Source organism: Poromitra crassiceps (assembly GCF_964638095.1).
Source record: "Poromitra crassiceps genome assembly, chromosome: 14".
Classification (NCBI taxonomy): domain Eukaryota; kingdom Metazoa; phylum Chordata; class Actinopteri; order Beryciformes; family Melamphaidae; genus Poromitra; species Poromitra crassiceps.
The window spans coordinates 44,560,684-44,580,610 of record NC_139633.1 but is presented as its reverse complement, the minus strand read 5'-3'; the positions used below and the strand labels follow the sequence as shown (position 1 = coordinate 44,580,610).

The window sequence follows — 19,927 nt, the reverse complement described above, 5'->3', positions numbered from 1 at the left end:
AGCGAGCGTGTCGCCAAGATAAGCGAGCGAGTCACCAAGAGAAGCGAAAGAGTCGCGGCTTCATAAGCTAACTCAGTAGCAAGCAACGGAGAGACTAACAGTTAACAAGCACGTAAGTTCGGCCGGGAAGCGTGCACGAGGCGCAGCTGGCTAGTCTCAGGACAAGCCAAGCTAACAGCGCTAACTGTAACACAGAGGTAGCAACGAAGCGGTAAGCTGCGGAACACGTATATGCTTAAGCATGAGGCTGTCAGAACAGCTAACTATGCTAGCGGAGAAGAATCTCCGGTAAAACTCAACGTGAGGTTAGCTTAGCGGACCAAACACGTTAACGCTATCTAAGGTAGCATACAATTAGACGGCCTCTTCTTAAAGACCGGTCTAACACATGTAAAATACTGCTTAGCTGGCGCAGCCAAAGTTCGTCGTCCGGTCGAAGGAAGCCGTCAGGCAGGAGAAACTCGACAGCCGAGGACTCCCAGTACGTTACTCCGTGACACGGGGGGCAGTTTAGACGAACGGTGGTCTAGGCGAGGAAGCTAACTAGCAAGATCAAGAGCAAAATAATATACGTCTTCAATGTTGAATGCGCCAGAAGTCGGGTTTCCCTGCCTGGCGGGCCGCTCACAAAATGGCTGACGGTGGGTCCAATCACAGAGGGAGATTGGCCGGGTCCTGCCTTCAGGTGCGGCTGAGGTGTTCCACGTCACCGTCACGTCACCTGGGTGGTTCGAAATGTTCACTTTTATGGAATAAAAGGTAAGAGCATTCAAGTCTGTGCACTATGCGTGCTAAAGCATTAGTGAGAGCTCGAGCTGAAGCAAAGATGGGCCATCCTGATAGATGTGGATCGGCTGCAGCGTCCCCAGCTGGTCTAGTCAGGTCCAGGTTTTCTCTCTGTCTTTATGGCTCCATTGTCCCGCCCCAAGCTGTTAGCTCTCTCATATTCAGACAGAGAAACACTGTGTGTGTGTGTGTGTGTGTGTGTGTGTGTTAAAGGGGCAGGAATAGAGAGCTGAGGAATGTGACAGACTGCTGTGAAATATGACAAGTCACCCCCCCTACACACACACACACACACACACACACACACACACACACACACACACACACACTTTAAGCAGAGGAATGTTTCATAATGTGAATAATCATATATTCACACCTAGAATGTGAATAAAAATACCAAATATAGATACGATCATACTAAATACTAAACACTAAATAGATATTAAACACTAAATACTAAATATGATCCTGATCTATTTGAGTCTAATCAAGTCTATTGAATAAGTACTGTATTAGTATAGTGCTCATACCAGAGGAGAGCATTGTGTAGTTATAGCCTGATATCAGACTGAATTGTCAGGGTAACCATGGGATCGTGAAAAGTAATTCATTAAAAGTTGATGAATGAATCAACTTAGGGAAATTAAGGCCATTAAAAAGTATTAAAGGAAGGCTTTGTCTATTTTCAACCCACTTTGTATCATTACAATGTCTAATATAAGCAGTGTTTACCTTCTCTATATGTTTTCACTGAGAAATCCCTATTGGTCTGCTTGCAGAAACTCTGCCTCCGCCAGCTGGTATGGGTCATTAACGCTCGTTTTGGATGTTCGCTCGTTTTCGCGTACATCCACGCGATTCTCTGTGGATGTGCGCGTTAGGGGTGTGCCATATCGTATCGTTATCGATATATCGTTACAGTTCATTATCATATCGTCAAAAATCCATATTGTGATATCTATCTATACTATAATGACGATAGCGTCTGTCTGTCTCTCTCTCTCTCTCTAGCCGTTTTCACACATGCGTACCGGAAAATTACCTGTAAGTCAATATCGGACATTTCCCGGAATTTCCCTTCACACCTGAGCGCTCGCATGTGGGAATATAGCAGCGAAATTGCCTGTATGTTGGGGGCGGGGCGGCACTGCAGAGCGGGTGGTGAGTGACGTGTGCACTTGGATGGGGAATCCTCCTTATTTTGGGGGTCGGCAAAACTCCGATGGTGAAATAAGTTTGCTTGTCACACAATAAATCACTCTCGTTTGACTTAAGAGTAAGAGTATGTTGTATCATTCATTTTCGCTAACCAGTCTTTGAACTGAAATATTTGAAGAAGTTGGGATCCGTGTCTGAGAGAAATAGCCTGGCTGGTTCGATGTTTATCCGTTCACCTGCGTCGCGTTGAAGCACTTTTTATAGACTGGCTTCGTTTGATGTGTCCCGGCTTGCCTTCGCTGTCGGCAACGTAAGCAAAATACTTCCACATTTCGCTTCGTGCATTTGCTTTCTCAACAAGCGTTGGGCGGCTTGCAGGACTCTCAGAGCTGTCTGTGTCCCTGTCGGGCTGACTGAAGGAGGAGGACTGAAGGACTGGCCAGAGAGCGAGCAGGCAGCAGAGAGGGGAGAGGGGGAAATCGGCACGCCCATACATGAAGCTGACATACCGCTCTTATTATCACAAGATCATTTCGCAGTTTGTTTTAATGTGCGCGAATGATTAGATTATGCCCGCTGGAACATTAAGCAACGTGTGTACACCTCGCCCATGAGAAGGACCGGTGTCGCGGCAAATGACTTGACATGTTTCACACTTGTGTCCCTTATCGCGCATACCGCTCTTCTGACTGGCTCGAAACTGGTGAAATGTCCGCGATGACGGGGTCGCGCTTATACCGGAAAACAACTTTCACACATGAAGGCATTAGGCATTAGTCCGGTCATTTAGCGGTAAAAAGTGCATTTGGGAAAACGGCTTCTGTCTGTCTGTCCTTCGCATATCTCCAGTGTGCAGTGCCCTGCTCCTTCGAGCCCCAAGCCCCAGCTTTAATTAGGGCAGTTGACACTAACTGAGAAAGTCAACACAGGGTCGTCAATCTCAACGACCCTGTCAATGACTCTGTGTTTACTTTGATGTGAGTAGATTAGGCGAGGCAGCATCCCTCCTCAGGTTCCAATTAAAAAATGTCTTGCAAAGAGGGCAGCATGAAATGAGCAGATCATGTATTTGTAAGCTGAATAAGCAGCATTAATATTCATTAGGGGTGTCACAATATATCGTCCCATGAAATTTCGCGATAGTAAAACGTCACGATATGTATCGTTGAGATGAAATCTCATATCGCAATTTTTTTTTTTTTTTTTTTTTTCAAAAATAGACAAAGAAACGTCTTTGTTTGTTGAAGTTCAATGTGTGGAAAGTAGTTCAGTTGAACAAGTCTCTGAAGAGACACATGAGAAGTTATACAGGAGAGAAACCATTCAATTGAGTTTCTGGCAAAACTGTTTACTTGACAGGAAAAACTGAAGATGCATAAAAAATAGACTAAGAAAAGTCTTGTTTGAGTTTGAAGAAAAACTGAAGATGCATAATGAGAATTTATACTGCTGAGAAACCTTTTAGTTCAAAGTAAATCTAAGTGACGGTGTAACTCATTCTATTTCAAGATAAGCCTTATCTCCAATCTCATGTTTTTTCTAGTTGTTATTGTAATAACAATTTCCCACAACAGCATGTTTTGTATTTGTGCATTTAAAATAAAATACTACTTTTCCAGTCATATATTGTCATTATTCAAGTTTAAAAAAATATTGTTAAAATCGTATCGTATCGTTATCGTGAACCCAGTATCGTGATACGTATCGTATCGTGAACTGAGTGTATCATGACACCCCTAATATTCATGTGTCATCAAGTCTGTCATGAATAAAATCAAGGGGAAATAATCAGTAGAGCTCAGTGATCTTAGTTAAGTGAGATTTTTACGTGGCTATAATGGTAGGCTATAATGAGTCACGCATTCAGAAATAATATCCTCTAGGGCCACGCCACTTCCGGGAACCCCCATCCTGTGTAAGTAGGGTTCCCAGAGTAAAACCTGGCCATTTCCACCACTGCTTATGGATGAGCATCATCTGCTGCATGCCATCGAGAACCGTTGGTCGGATCGACTTCAAACTTTGGGAGTGTGCCCTATTGTGCAGTGCACTGCCCTGTTTCCGTGCAATTCAGCATAGCGCCACCTATTGGCCACACAAAAAGTGGTTTATCTTGAGAGCCGTTCGTCCCATCGACTTAAAAAAAGTGGAAAGGTGTTCTGATCAGTTTTTTTCTTGTACAGTGTGGTAATGAGGCTCCCATTATTCAACTCAATCCACATATCAGGAAAAGACACTCATGGCAGGGCATGTTCAAGAGAAAATTTTAAATCAGGATAGACACCATTAAGAAATGACAAAAAATCAAACAGTTCCTCACTTCTTCCTAGAAAAAGGCAAAATACATCATCCAAATACCTATACCATTTGAGGATTTTTTGACAAAAAGGGTTATCAGGATTAAAAATATTTTGAGTGTGCGGACGCTCCTTTTTTCATTCATATTAAATCTGTGTAGAGAAATGCGATCGATTAACTAGTGGCGATCTCCCCTCGCTCTATATAGCATATATACTAGGGGTGTGCCACCTCACGATTCGATTCGATTATGATTAAGGGTGCTACGATTCGATTATTAAACGATTATTATGATTATTACGATTAATCACGATTTTCGATGCATCTTTTTCACCAAACAGGATTTTTTTTAAGCAAGGTATATTTGTCAGTATCCATTAATTAAAGTAAACAAACAAATGTACCTCCATTATCTTCAGTTGCGACTGAAGTCCACGCATCACATGTTACAGCCACCCTGCATGCTTTCTTCAGTGATTCCAGTTTCCAGTACTTCGGTTTTGGTCTCGTTTTACAGTTAAGGAACTGCTTTCCGGGCGAAATACCGTATTTTTTGCAAATAAAGCAAAAAAAAAAAAAAAAATGCATCGATTTTAATCGTCACGTGACTCATCGCGATGCATCTAAAAAACGATTAATCGGCACACCCCTAATATATACCCGTCCCATACCTGTTCAATCTCCCCTCACTCTATATACCCGTACCATACCTGTTCAATCTCCCCTAGCTCTATATACCATATATACCCGTCTCCCCTCGCTCTATATACCATATATACCCATCCCATACCTGTTCAATTTCCCCTCACTCTATATACCCTATATACCCGTCCCATACCTGTTTAATCTCCCCTCGCTCTATATACCCTATATCCCTGTCTCCCCTCACTCTATATACCCTATACACCTGTCTCCCCTCACTCTATATATCCTATACACCTGTCTCCCCTCACTCTATATACCCTATACACCTGTCTCCCCTCACTCTATATACCCGTCCCATACCTGTTCCTTCTGCTATCCCCTTTGGATTTCAAAGTGGTACTTTTAATCGATGTAGAACAGCCTAGATAGCAGCGCCTGTCTCGTCTATAGTGTCGCCACTCGCCATTGTTGTTGTTTGGTCCGGCGCACTTGACAACGGCGTTAGTCCCGCCCATTGCACTGTTCTTCGACATTGATTGGCTAATCGTTAGTCCCCCCCGGTGCTCATTGAACTAGTGTTTTTGTTTCAACTGTTTCACATCACGATGTGATGTCAGACCAGAAGCAGCCAACTGGGTGGAGTGGGCGGAGTCAAAGGTCTGGACCCAGGCAAGTATAGTTGTTAGGCATGGGCCGCTATGTGATTATTAGTATATTAGTTAGAGATGCACCGATTGCCATTTTCTTGGCCGATTCCGATTTCCGATTTTTGAATAGTCTGACTTGCCGATACTGATTTTGGCCGATTCCGATTTTCTTTCTAAGAACAATAATTGACGGGTTATTTTTTTATTTTTTTATTTTTTACTTTGCTTTAATAGAAAATTAAGATTCATGTCACATTTCTTATCATTTGCATGATTGGCTCCAGATGGAAAGTAGCCTATGGCTAAATCTGTTACAAAGCATCTCTTCCCCTATGGGGTTTAATGTTTTTTTTGTATATGTCCCTGCCAAATAAACGAATAGAATAAAAATAAATAAACATCAAAATGTTATCCCTGGACAAGGAGTTTATAGCCTATAGGTCTGGAGCCCAGACCTTCGAAGCCATGCCCACTCTACAGTTGTGGATTTGGCTGTTCTTGAGTAGACGAGGAAATGAGTTTGAGTTGAGTTTACACACGTTTCTTTTAATCCGCCATCCGAAAAAAAAATCATCACGCACAGTAAAGCTTGCACACTGGTCCGATGCGTTTTATTATTATGTTCGTCATTCTATTCGCAATACGAAACAAATAGTCCTCCTCTCCTGTATCCACGTTACAACGTGACTGACAGATAGCAGCAGCAGCTGATCTGCAGCAGGCAGCGATATGGACTGCAGCTGGTCGGGGAATGTAACACAGGGCTCGATAGTAGCCTACCTTCACTTCGCCAAGCCGGCTGTGTTGCGCTGTGGCCGGGGAGAGAGAGGGGCCAGTGAGGTGAAGCGAGCCGCTCAGACTGGAGCGGGACTCGCCAATGTACCCTGCTCCTCCACGGCTTATTTTCGACTTGCATGTGTGACTGTACAATTTCCACAATGAGGAGGACATGCTGGCGTGTTTCCTTTTGGCTGCTTGGGGTGCGCGCACGTCACGTGAACGCATTCATCGTGCAGCTGCAGGTAATTGACCAAACAAAAAAAGGGGAAAACCGACCGGCGCACAGAATCGGCTATGTGGACTGACCGGAGCCGGTCACCGGTCGGGGCCGATCACGTGAAAATCGGCCATTTCCGGTCACGTGCCGATCGATCGGTGCATCCCTAATATTAGTATATGTTGACAGTATGATAACATCACCATTATAGACCTGGGGGTGAGTGGGGACATTGTGGGGGGGGTGTCATTTTAGACATGGGTTGCCTTCGTGGTTATGGACAAGTTGTAAAGCTTCTGGAGTTGTGATTGTTTGTCTGTAATGATGGTTCTGGGCTGATTGACCACCTGACCTGGGTCATCTTGCTGTGTCTCACTGAGAGGCTTCTGTCTCTATTGTGAGGTACCGGAGTGGTTCCTCAGAGGTTGCTGAGTGGTTCCTCAGAGGTTCCAGAGAGGTTCCTCAGAGGTTGCTGTGTCTTACTGAGAGTTTCCCACACCAGCAGATCAAGGTGAGAACGTGCTCAGTGAGTCACCGAAGACCAGTGGTTCTCAATGTGTGGGACCACCAGGGGTCCTTGAGCAAACTGAGGATTTCAATTAAATGTTCTTCTAAACAGACTTAGTAAGCTTATTATTCATACCTAGATATGTTTTGACTGCTAAACTTCCTGCTGTCTTCCTCAGAAGCATTCCTCAATGTACAAATAATAAGCCTACTAAGTCTGTTTAGAAGAACATTTAATTGCTATCGAGATTAATATTTAAAGGATGGGTTTACCGATGGGGAATATGAATATATATTAATTCTTAAAAAATCTTAAATTTCGAATCCGTTGAAATTTTTGAAATTGCTTGTTCACAGCCAGAGAAAAAAAAAATGAAAAAAAAAAAAAAAAAAAAATTGGGCCAGGTGACGCGTTTCGCGTCGAAACGCGTCACCTGGCCCATTTTTTTTTCATTTTTTTTTTCTCTGGCTGTGAACAAGCAATTTCAAAAATTTCAACGGATTCGAAATTTAAGATTTTTTAAGAATTAATATATATTCATATTCCCCATCGGTAAACCCATCCTTTAAGTGAGAATAAATTAACCTTTTTGGACTAAACTGAGGATTTGTTAAACTTCAACATTATTTCATCGACAAGAAGAGACACAGAGAATGTAGAAGAATGTCTGTTGTGATAAGTTATCTCTCTACCTACAATACAGACAGTCATGGAGGCTAAATCATATCTGACAATGAAAATATTCTGTCGCTCCAATGTGGACTGAGGGTCCTTAATGTGAGAAGGTTGAGAGTCACTGCTGTAGACCTGCTCCTCCTGAGAGAGCCTTGCTTTGTTACAAATACAGTCTCCAAGGTAAGAAAGGTAAGTCCTAGTGGCTGTCAGGACCTGCTCCCATCCTACCTACCTAACCCTACGTATTATACTTTAGTCTGGGAAGGTTTTTATTTGAACACTTTAGTCTGGGAACATTGTAACATGACAGACTGTTAAAGATAGAAAATAAATTCATTTCATTCAGCTTTTAGTAGTGCAGTTGATCCCAGCTGACATACTGAAGTTTGATTATTTTACATTTGGGATATGGTGTTTACAGAATATTTGAATATCCCAAAGATAAACAGAATGTGTATGTAAATACGAAGATTATGTCCAGAGCCAGTGTATCAGATCTTAGTTATTATCTCTCTCTCTGTGTAGATGACAGTATGTCTGGAGCCAGTGTATCAGATGTGAACGACAGACTCAGTGCGTTGGAGCTTCGTGTTCAGCAACAGGAAGACGAGCTGACCGTGATGAAGGCCGCACTCGCCGACGTTCTGCGCCGCCTTGCCGCTTCCGAGGACAACGCCAAGGAGTCCACTGCCAAGAAACAACATGGAGGGAAAGGTACACAACACGCACACATGCACACACACACGTACACACACACACACACACACACACACACACACACACACACACTAGGGCATTCACAGACTAGTCGACTAGTAAAACCACTAGTCGACACTGTGCTTAGTAGTCGACTAGTCTTTTTTTCTTTTCTTTTTTTTCTTTAACACATTCACTGCCAGCCATTTTTTTTTTTACTGTAGGTAGCTTCTGCCAGAGGGTTTTTTTGAGGATTCTGGCTCATCTTTCAAGACCCGAGGATTATTTTCTGCTAAGATTTTGTGAACACAAAATATCTCAAAAGAACTAATAGAATGTGTGCTTTCTCTGTCTAAAATAGTTAGTTTGTAGAGTTAGTAGTTATGTAGGCATTAGCACTTGAATACAGCATGGTTTCAGCGTCTGAAAATTTAAGCTGAGATAAATAGCTTTTTGTGAAATTCGATAGAACAGTCACTTTAACCATTCATTTTTGGCATCAGTAAGACGTCAGACATCTAAACAATAGTTTTGAACAGTAATTTCCTCCATAACAGCAGGAAACCCCCCTCTACTTCAAACTCCTCCCTCCGTGTGTGTTCTTCTTGGCTGCAGCGGGCGTGTCACAAGCTCGTTTCTGCTGTTGCTGCTGCTGCTGCTCCTGTCTGCTGGCGGCCGCTGGGCGAGGATGGGCTCGCTCATTTCTTGGGGTTTCGGTTGAGAAACCCCAAGAAACGGGGTTTCTTTTGCGATTCTGGTCTTATTTATGCTGCGTGTTTCAAAGTGTGTTGCACCCATAATCTATTATGCAAATTTGCAATCCCCCACCGCCAGCAATCAGCGCGAAAGCGAAAGCGTTTTCGCCAATCCATTTTACAGTATGAGAATGGTTTCATCGCGCGTTCCCCTGCAGTTTTGGCTCGGCTTTTTCTAGAATGGAGAGCACTGTCGCCACTTAGTGGGTCGGTGGAATGGGTTGTACACGTTCGGTGGCTTCAATATTTATATAAGAGATGTAAAAGGGTTAGATCAACGTCCCACCGTCAAATTATTATTATTTTTTTTTACGTATTAACACGTCATTGGCAGTCAACCGTTGGATTTTTTTTGACGTATCAACACGTCATTGGCAGTGAACGTGTTAAGAAAGAACATGAGGTATTTACACGACATACATGGACTTTCATATCCCATATCCCCCACAAAGAACATCAAAACACAACAAAACAAAACAAGAAAACTGCATAAGATACACAATAATCCAAGAACAAACAAGACTATTGGACAAACAACCAAACAAAAACAATGCACTCAGCTCCTATCCTGATAAGCCTAATGACACTGGGGTAAAAAGTTCTTAAAGTCAAACTCTGTATGTATTTTTTTTAAACGACTAGTCGACTACCTTTAGGGACGACTAGTCGACTAGTAAAATTCACTAGTCGTGAATGCCCTAACACACACACACACACACACACACACACACACACACACACCCTGACGCACCATAGGGCCTGTGTACTAGGGATGTCGAAAATCATAATTTTTTTGACCGACAACCGACCCTCATTAGCTGACTATTCCTGTTATTTATTTGTTTTTCCCGATTTTTTATCCCATTTTTATCCCCCATTAGTGCTAATTTAATTTATTTATCCTGGTTGCTACTCCACCCTCTGCCGATCTGGGGAGAGCCGAAACGAGCTCCATGCTTCCTCCGAGACATGGGCAGTTAGCCAGCCGCTTCTTTTCACCTGACAGAGGAAGCTTCACCGGTAGGACATAGCACGTGGGAGGATCACGCTATTCCAACCAGTTCCCCTCCCTCTGAACAGGCGCCCTTAACGACCAGAGGAGGCACCACATTAGCAACCAGGATATTGCATGTTTTTGGTGAAGGGGGTTCCTATATGAAGGAAACCCCCGGGAGGCACGAGGAGAACATGCAAACTCCACACAGAAAGGCCCTTTTGACGACCCCACCCGGGCGGTGGGCACTCGAGGACATGCGGACGGGCACGCATTCCTTCAGCGTTCACAGCGTCCCAGGTGGGAATCGAACCCAGGACCTTCGAGCTGTGAGGCGACAGCACTTACCACTGCACCACCGTACTTACCACTAGGGGTGCACCGATCGATCGGCACGCAATCTGTATCGGCCGATTTTGACCTCAAATATGTGATCTGCTGCTGCAGATATTTCTTTATTGTCGCCGATCGCATAGCCGATCATGCTGCACGTGAGAAACATGAGGCAGCCCATTTTCATGTCTTCAATGTCCATCGTTTAACTTTCATATTGTGCTCTAACGTTTATATCATTGTGTTGCAAAGCACACGCTTTGCTTTCGTCAGCCGTACTTTCCGTACTATAAGGCGCACCTGAATATAAGCCGCAGCAGCTAAATTGAATCATTGTTACATATATAAGCCGCACTGGATTATAAGCCGCAGGTGTTTTAATGTTTAAAACTGGTCAGAAGGAGGCGTAGCGCCTGCCTGTAACAGAGATCTCCGTGTCTTATCAGCGGAGACCGTTTTGAGTCCGATGAACAAATCAATCAAAAACACTTCACTACGTCCAACATAGGCTACAAGATTGGTTTCATTCCATTGAATTTGGCAGCGCGGACGAAACATGGGTGGAACGAAACATGCAAATTACATGTTTTGCATCCTCATCGTCGTAACACAGCCAGTTCTCCATCTTTTGAAGCATGATGTTAGATTACAACGAGCTAGTTGTGTGGCTTAGCCTTCCAAAATGTTGCCGTTAAGTTTTTAGAATGTAATACATAGAATTGGGAACGTTACATTCAATTTCATTCAGACTGTGTTTCTGGCTCAATCGCCGACATTTTTCCCCCGGAGCGAGGGAGGGTGAGAGGAGGGAGGGTGTTTTACAGTAGTGGCTGATAGAGCGTAGTGGCACAGTGCTCCAATCAGGTCGCGAGGCACATTTTTTGCAACATCATCCAATCAGGGTCTCGCTCTCGTAATGTCTGTCTTGCTCTCGTTCTGTCTCTCGTACCAAAATCCATAGATTTAGGAGGTCCCCTAGTGGCCGTTAGCTGTAAAAATCCATAGATAAGCTGCACCGTTATATAAGCCGCATTTTATATGTAAAATGGAAACTGTTCTATAATAGACTGCTATAGCTGCTTACAAAATAAATAAATAAATAAATAAATATATATATATATATATATATATATATATATATATATATCTATCGGTGATCGGTAATCGGTAATCGGTGATCGGTCGATGATCGGTTGGGCAGATATTTCTCATAGGTGATCGGTGGCAAAAAACGTGATCGGTGCACCCCTACTTACCACCGTACCCCCCATTTTAGCTGACTATTGGTCGGTTAACCTATTTGACTGTCTGTGCTCCATTAAACCATTACCACAACAAATGCTTGATTTTTTTCATTAGAAAGCGTTTATTTTTACATCTACAAGCTGAAAAAAACACATTAACACTTTGAGTGCCACGGCCCTTGGGCAAAAGGTGCTGTACTGTGCCACATAGGCCGCAGTGCATTTTAATATAGCCATATCATTTTTTGTGTTCCTCTTATATGGACAACCAATAGCCTCAATGAAACTTTGAACCCTTCTGTTTCATTTAAAAAAAAAACTGTGTTTATAAACCGTTCCATTTTGGAAATACACCCCTCTGAAAAAGAGTGTTTTCGACCGAAAAGAGCATGCTGAAATTAGTTTCTGAGATAATCACATCTTTATGTTAGAAAGGCGACAGAATGAATTCTGCTTTGAGTTGAACAAACATCGAGCCTGCTGCTGCATGGGTGTGTGTGTACTGTCAATGGTTGTATGCTGTTAGTGCCCTGCGTGCCCCACCCCCCTCCTCCTCCTCCTCCGTGGTGGGAGGAGTCGAGTGTCTCTGCTCTGCTGCGGTTTGCTCTGTTTGATCTGCACTGAAAAGTCTGCTGCCTGCACCCCCCGCTTTTTTACAGCGTGTCCTCGGCTCCCAGCTGAGAATAATGTCACTTTTCATAAAGACGCTGGTGTCGCCGTGTCGGCAACTAAATCATATGGATGGACTATCGCAGCGGACACGGATGGGGCTCAATTGTGGCAGCAGATGACTGCTGTTCACAGGCACAGCTAACGACGTTATGCTTCAAGCATATCAATGGCGATTTCCGTTTCCTCATGACTTCTTCTGTCTTTTCTCCTGGCCTTTGTCTAATCGGGAGGGCACTGTCGCCACCTAAGGGTTCTGTAAAATAGGTTAGACACATTCAATAGCTCCCATATTGTAAGAGGCGATGTAAGAGGCTTAGATCGACATTCCCCCGTCAAAATATGAATTTGGAGTTATTGACGCCATTTGGCGTCGCTGGCAGCCTACGGTAAATTTCTCTTGACGCCATATGGCGTCGCTGGCACTCAATGTGTTAACAAAACAAAAAGACAAGTTGAATCCTCCAGCCATCTAAACAAAAACATTCCTCCGATAGGCTATACTGCTTTGAGCTGCACGCTTTGCATATTAAGGGCACATCCATGACACGCAGCCGCCCCGTGAAGTATGTGTTTGAGCGGATGACAGCCCAGGGGCTGCAGGGCGCACTGACGAAGCACGCATCACTACAGTATCTTCTCCTTTTAGCAATAGTCTCACTAATCCCACAGTGGATTACCTGCTTTTGATGCAGTCTTCAAACAATCTGTCTCTCGTTGTGAAACAATTTCTCCGAACTGCCATGTGTTGGACAGTAAAGACTAACGTTAATTGATACTTTTCAATCATCAATTAGACCGCTTTATGTCTGCATCTTTGGAACATGGTAAAAACTACTGTTTCATCATTCAGTGCGTATGCATGCGTGTGCATAATGAACATGCAGAGAGGGAGGGAGAGAGAGTGAGACAGAATGAGCCAGTGAAGAAAAGGTGATGTGCACGTTTTATATTGTACACTTTTAGTTGTCTGACATAAGAGCTGATCTTCTCTGGATACCTGTCTGTGATTTTAACTTTGGCTTCAGTGGGTAAGTGTTTTAGGCTGTGTTACTTCTGTGTGCTATCTTTCTATTCTAAAAGTAGTTGCTTTTAGGCTAGTTTGTGTCTCTGAGTGAAACTCTGGGCAGCTGGTGGATTGCTCTCAGGTGACATCAAGCCCAATCACCCCTCCTGTGAACGAGGAGGGCTGATTGGATAGGCGTGGCTTGTAGCCCTCATATAGTCTTGCTGGAGAAAGGTCTAGTCAGTACACTTTTAGTTGTCTGACATAAGAGCTGATCTTCTCTAGATACCTGTCTGTGATTTTAACTTTGGCTTCAGTGGGTAAGTGTTTTAGGCTGTGTTACTTCTGTCTGCTATCTTTCTATTCTAAAAGTAGTTGCTTTTAGGCTAGTTTGTGTCTCTTGAGTGAAACTCTGGGCAGCTGGTGGATTGCTCTCAGGTGACATCAATCCCAATCACCCCTCCTGTGAACGAGGGGGGCTGATTGGATAGGCGTGGCTTGTAGCCCTCATATAGTCTTGCTGGAGAAAGGTCTAGTCAGTACACTTTTAGTTGTCTGACATAAGAGCTGATCTTCTCTGGATACCTGTCTGTGATTTTAACTTTGGCTTCAGTGGGTAAGTGTTTTAGGCTGTGTTACTTCTGTCTGCTATCTTTCTATTCTAAAAGTAGTTGCTTTTAGGCTAGTTTGTGTCTCTGAGTGAAACTCTGGGCAGCTGGTGGATTGCTCTCAGGTGACATCAAGCCCAATCACCCCTCCTGTGAATGAGCGGGGCTGATTGGATAGGCGTGGCTTAGCGTAGCCCTGTTGAAGCAGTATTTCTGAACACTGTCAGTCTACAGCGGCAGCAGTAAGCGGCACGTACCCTCGCGGCACGAAGACTCAGGCACAAAGACAAGGGAGTCTTTCTAACCCTAACCCTAACCTAACCCATCGAGGGGAGGCCAGAGAATAGGGTTTTTTGCTACCTCTCTTATTCTACCTACTCCTCTACCTAACTATGTGTTTTCTTCCCATCCCTGTTGTAACCTCAGCCCACAGACGCCGTAGCCACGGCAGCTTCAGGTGTAGTAACCCCGGTAATCTCTCCTACCCCAAGCGCGCAAACAGTCCTTTTACTATTGCCGGAGGTCTCTGGAACTGTCAGTCGGCTGTTAACTCATTCACCGCCAGTGACGTCTTTGACGTGTTATCAGAAATAGCCCTCCCCGCCAATGACGTGTTTGACGTGTTTTTGTTTTTATTACTGCAGGGCGTAGTTTAAACACTTCCCCAGCCTGTCACATGGTATCAGGTCCCTAGCATCTAAGACAACGCGTGAACAAACACATACCGCAGCTGTTGTTTTGAAATTGAGCAAGAGGAAAAGCAGAAAACGGGTAACGCTTCCTTGTGCAGACAGGAGAAACGCCATTGAAACGCGCCTCGGCGCGCTGCACGAGCTGGAGTCGCCTTCCTCTGTGCCAGCCGGGAGAAAGTAATCAAGAGATGTGTTTGATCATCGGAGGAATGAGGAAATGATCGATCAGTTTGCGAGGGCGGTGAGGACGTGTTGAATAGCCGAGGGGAAAACGGGAACGATCAGATAGCAGGGAGGATATGACAGGGAGACATGGACGAGGACGGGTGCAAAATAAACACACAACAGCAAGGCACAAGGCAGAAGCTGTGACTGCTCACAGCAGCCCGCTGTCCTTTCTCAATCGCTGGGCTGCGTGCCCTCCAGTGTTGCTCCTGGCCAATCCCAGCGCCACAGGGCATGGTTATTGCTTATCCTATGTGGGGTTAGAAATCTAAAAGGGGGATCGGGGATCGTGTGTGTGTGTGTGTGTGTGTGTGTCTGTCTGTCTGTCTGTCGGTGTGTCTGTCTGTCTGTCGGTGTGTCTGTCTGTCTGTCTGTCTGCACACTCACACCGAGTAAACTGTATTGTTGAATGTAAAAAAAAGCACTTCATGTGTATATATATATATATATATATATTTTTTTTTTGTCATTTGTGTCCTAACGAATAATATTTACATGTCTGATGTCAATACAGTTCAAAATAAAAGAATTGAGAGTGAGTTCTGCCTGAGATTGTGCCCTTTTACAAAAATTGCCTTTTCTCCTGTTTATTTTCTCAGGGAGAACTTTTGGGGGAAAACAGGGTGTATATAAATGGCTATAAGTAGAGTACAGAACATGCTAAAAGCTCACTTTTTTTTTCCTGGTGAACCCAGAGACGTACATCTTCATTTTGAGGTATTGCAAATCACTCTGGTGCTAATAGATAATTTACTGTGGGTCTTGAAAGATGACCAACAATTATGAAAATCTTTGGCCTGTGCTAAATATTGGCAGTCCTAAACTGGCGGTGAATGAGTTAAGAAAACTGAGACCATCTCGGCTCATGCTCTATCTCAAACCCTCCACTTCCTAGCTCTCACAGAGACCTGGATCATTCCTGAAAACACTGCTACAGCTGAGAGAAAATGGAGAAAATCACATCTCCCTGAAGATCTCTCTTCCTACCACCTTATCCACTCCAACTTCACCTCTGCTGTCTCCAAAGCAAAAACCTCCTTTTTCATCTCTGAAATCCAGTCCTCTGCATCCAACCCCAGTAAACTGTTCTCCACCTTCTCCCCCCTCCCCTCCCCCCCTCCCCCCCCTCCTCCCTCTCTGCTGATGATTTTGTAACCTTCTTTACTAAAAAGGTGGATGACATCAGCTCCTCCTTCCATCCTCCAGGCACCCTCACTAACACTCCCGACTCCAATCCTGCTCCTCGGCCCCCTGTCCCTGGTTTTCCTTCCTTCTCTCCCAATGAAGTGCTTAAACTCATCAGCTCGAACTGAGCCACTTACTGCCCCCTCGATCCTATCCCTTCCTCTCTCCTCCAAACCATCTCACCTAACAAATCTCCCTTCCTCACTACCTTCATTAACTCCTCTCTGTCCTCTGGTCTTGTTCCACCTGCTCTAAAGACTGCAAGAGTCAAGCCTCTGCTTAAGAAACCCTCCCTTGACCCTACTGCTATTCACAACTACAGACCTGTCTCTCTTCTCTCATTCCTTTCCAAAACCCTCGAACGAGCAGCGTCCGAACAACTTTCTCTCTATCTCTCCCAAAATGTCCTCCTGGACCCTCTGCAGTCCGGTTTCAAGGCTTCTCACTCCACTGAGACAGCTCTTCTTGCTGTCACAGAGGCCCTTCACACTGCTAAGGCCTCATCCCTCTCCTCTGTTCTTGTCCTCCTTGACCTGTCTGCTGCCTTCGATACAGTCAACCACCAAATCCTTCTTTCCACTCTGTCTGACCTCGGCATTTCAGGTTCTGCACTCTCCTGGTTTGCTTCCTACCTCTCGAACCGCTCATACCAGGTCTCATGGAGAGGGTCCCTCTCCAGATCCTGTCCTCTTACCACCGGTGTCCCCCAGGGCTCAGTCCTGGGCCCCTTACTTTTTTTTCTCTATATCAGATCTCTTGCCTATGTGATCTCTTCTCATGGCTTTTCTTATCACTGCTATGCTGATGACACCCAGCTTTTCCTTTCCTTCCCCCCCCCCTGACACTCAAATCGAGGCTCGCATCTCTGCATGCCTCAAAGACATTGGCGACTGGATGTCTGCCCACCACCTCAAGCTCAACCTTGGTAAAACAGAGCTACTCTTCCTGCCTGGAAAAGACTGCCCTCTCGCAGATCTCTCCATCTCCATTGACAACACCACTGTACTTCCCTCCCAAACAGCTAAGAACCTTGGGGTGCTCCTTGACAACCAGCTGTCTTGCTCAGCCAACATAGCTGCTACAGCACGCTCCTGTAGGTTCTCTCTCTACAACATCTGCAAAATCCGTCCCTTTCTCAGAAGAGAAGCGACTCAACTCCTGGTCCAGTCTCTTGTCTCCTCCCGCCTGGACTACTGCAACGTGCTCCTGGCCGGCCTACCTGCCACCGACATCCGACCGCTTCAGCTCATTCAGAACGTTGCAGCCCGTCTGGTATTCAACCAACCCAAATTCTCTCACGTCACTCCCCTCTTCCAGGAGCTCCACTGGCTTCCCATCTCGGCCCGCATCAAATTCAAGACACTGGTACTGGCCTACAGGGCAGTACACTAGGCCAGTACCAGTCAGCTCCCCTGTACCTGCAATCTATGGTCAGGTTCCAAACCGCCCAGCGCTCCCTTCGCTCCTCCACCAGTGCAGGTCGCCTCGCCCCTCCTTCGCTACGGGGGCTCAAAAGTCGCTCATCCCGATCTCGACTCTTCTCGTCCCTGACGGCTGAATCACTGCCGATCTTTCGGAAAAAAAGACTAAAGACTCACCTTTTCAGGCTCCATCTGGGCCCTTCTTGATCTAACTTCGTTCTCTCTCTTTATTAAAATGTGTATATATATATATATATATACACTAACCTAAACTTGTACCACTAACCTAAACTTGTACCACTGTTCCTTCAGAAGTTGTAGTTGTCATAGACTGTGCTCCATAGTTGATTGCTCTATTGCGGACAAAAAATGTGTTATTGTAAGTCGCTTTGGATAAAAGCGTCTGCCAAATGACGTAATGTAATGTAATGTTCCATCATTTTTACTCCAGACACAGACTTGCGCACGCTGAACAGCGAGATGAGCAAGGTGTCAGGTTTCAGCCCGTGCGCTCCTGTCCTGACCAAACTGAAAACCCGTACCGTTCAAACCACCTCTCTCTCTCTCTCTCTCTCTCTCTCTCTGTTAGTCACAGTAGGCTGTCAGTGTTGATAGTAGAATTAACTTGTTAACTCATTCAGGGCCAATGACGTCTTTGACGTGTTATCAGGAATAGCCCAGAGGGCCAATGACGTGTTTGACGTGTTTTTGTTTTTATGAGTGCAGCGCATAGTTGAAACACTTACCCAGCCTGTGACATAGTTTCGGGTCCCTAACCTCAAACTCAAGCCGACAGCACGTTATCAAACACATACCGCAGCTGTTGTTTGAAATTAGGAAGAAGGTGGAAAGGAAACGCGCTTCCTTGTTGCAGAGGAGAAACGCCATTGAAATGCCCCCTCGCCGCGCTGCAGAGCTGATCGACTTGCTACACAGCAGCGGACATCGAAACCGCAGTAGTCAAACCCGTGACCAACATGATCGATCCTGGTCCCTGGACCCCGTTCCTATGTGCCAGCCCGAAAGAGACGAGACGGAGTCACAACTGTGTGGAGGAGGAGAAGCTGTTCTCCTGTGTGGAGGAGGAGAAGCTGTTCTCCTCCTCCACACAGCCTCGCCACATAAATGGCTTTCACACAGAGGGCTGCGTGCCCCTCCAGTGTTGCTCCTGGCCAATCCCAGCGCCACAGGGCGTGGTTATTGCTTATCCTAAGTGGGGTTAGAAATCTAAAAGGGGGATCGTGTGTGTGTGTGTGTGTGTGTGTGTGTGTGTGTCTGTCTGTCTGTCTGTCTGTCTGTCGTCTGTCGACCTGAAAACGAGGAAAACAGGGCATGTGAAATGCTTGTATTTACGTCCTGTAAATAGCTTATTTTCCGACACACAGCATCTGGTTCTGGTTAATAACTGGTTCTGGTTAATAACAGGTTATGTGAATGTTTTGGTGTGCAGGTGGCGCGGCAATGCGCGAGGCATACTCCATGTCCTGCATCGCTAACGGAGGGTCCACCGGACGCAAGAGAGACTCCGCCTCTGTCACCAGGAAAGAGACTGTGTCATCCGCCGCCAAGAGGTACACACACACACACACACACACACACACACACACACAGACAGTGAACTCACTACTCTTTCTCCACAGCTTGACTTCAGCCTCCAGTGCCTCAGAGTCTTCCGACCAAATATAATTGATCTGATTGATTTCATTGATCTAAACAATGTCAATGACCATGTTTTCCTCTGCAGTTTGTCTGGACAGGAGCTGCTCTCACCTCACAGTAGAACAGTAGAATGCAGTACAAGACAATAGAAGACAATAGAGCACAGTGTAGCACAGTGTAACACAGTGTAACACAGTACCAGACAATAGGAGACAATAGAACACAGAAGACAGCAGTATAACAGAGAAGACAATAGAACACAATAGAACACGGTACAATACAATTGAACGCAGTAGAACAAAGTAGAAGACAACATAAAACGGTAGAAGACAATAGAACACAGTATAACATAGTACAACACAATACAACACAGTGGAAGACAGCAGTATAATGCACAAGACAATAGAACGCAGTAGAACACACTAGAAGACAATAGAATGCAGTAGAACACAGTAGAAGACAGTAGAGTCATAGGTTCTCATGTTGCTGGTGTCTCCACAGTGGAGGAGAGAGGCGGAAGGAGAGCAGCAGCAGCAGCCAGCGCTCTCAGATGGAGGAGATCCAGGAGCGTGAGGAACCTGCCCTGCCCTCCCCCTCCCCCCACTCCCCCCAGCCCCCCACCACCCCCCAGAGACCAGTCCAGCCGGCCGACAGCAGCAAAGGCCCCGCCCCCACCAAAAGGTTCCATTCAGTAACTCCCCCCTGCCCCGCTTCATCCTCTCTACC

General features: G+C 45.2%; 1 protein-coding gene across 1 annotated transcript in view; it reads left to right on the top strand.

The window, feature by feature from the left end:
* Positions 1-19,927, top strand: part of eml4 (EMAP like 4) — a 156,999-nt gene that overhangs the window by 39,476 nt on the left and 97,596 nt on the right. The window contains exons 2-4 of the mRNA XM_083651123.1: positions 8,240-8,428; positions 18,993-19,113; positions 19,703-19,882. Of these exons, the coding sequence (XP_083507249.1) occupies positions 8,240-8,428; positions 18,993-19,113; positions 19,703-19,882 (490 nt within the window). The remainder of the gene's footprint in view (positions 1-8,239; positions 8,429-18,992; positions 19,114-19,702; positions 19,883-19,927) is intronic.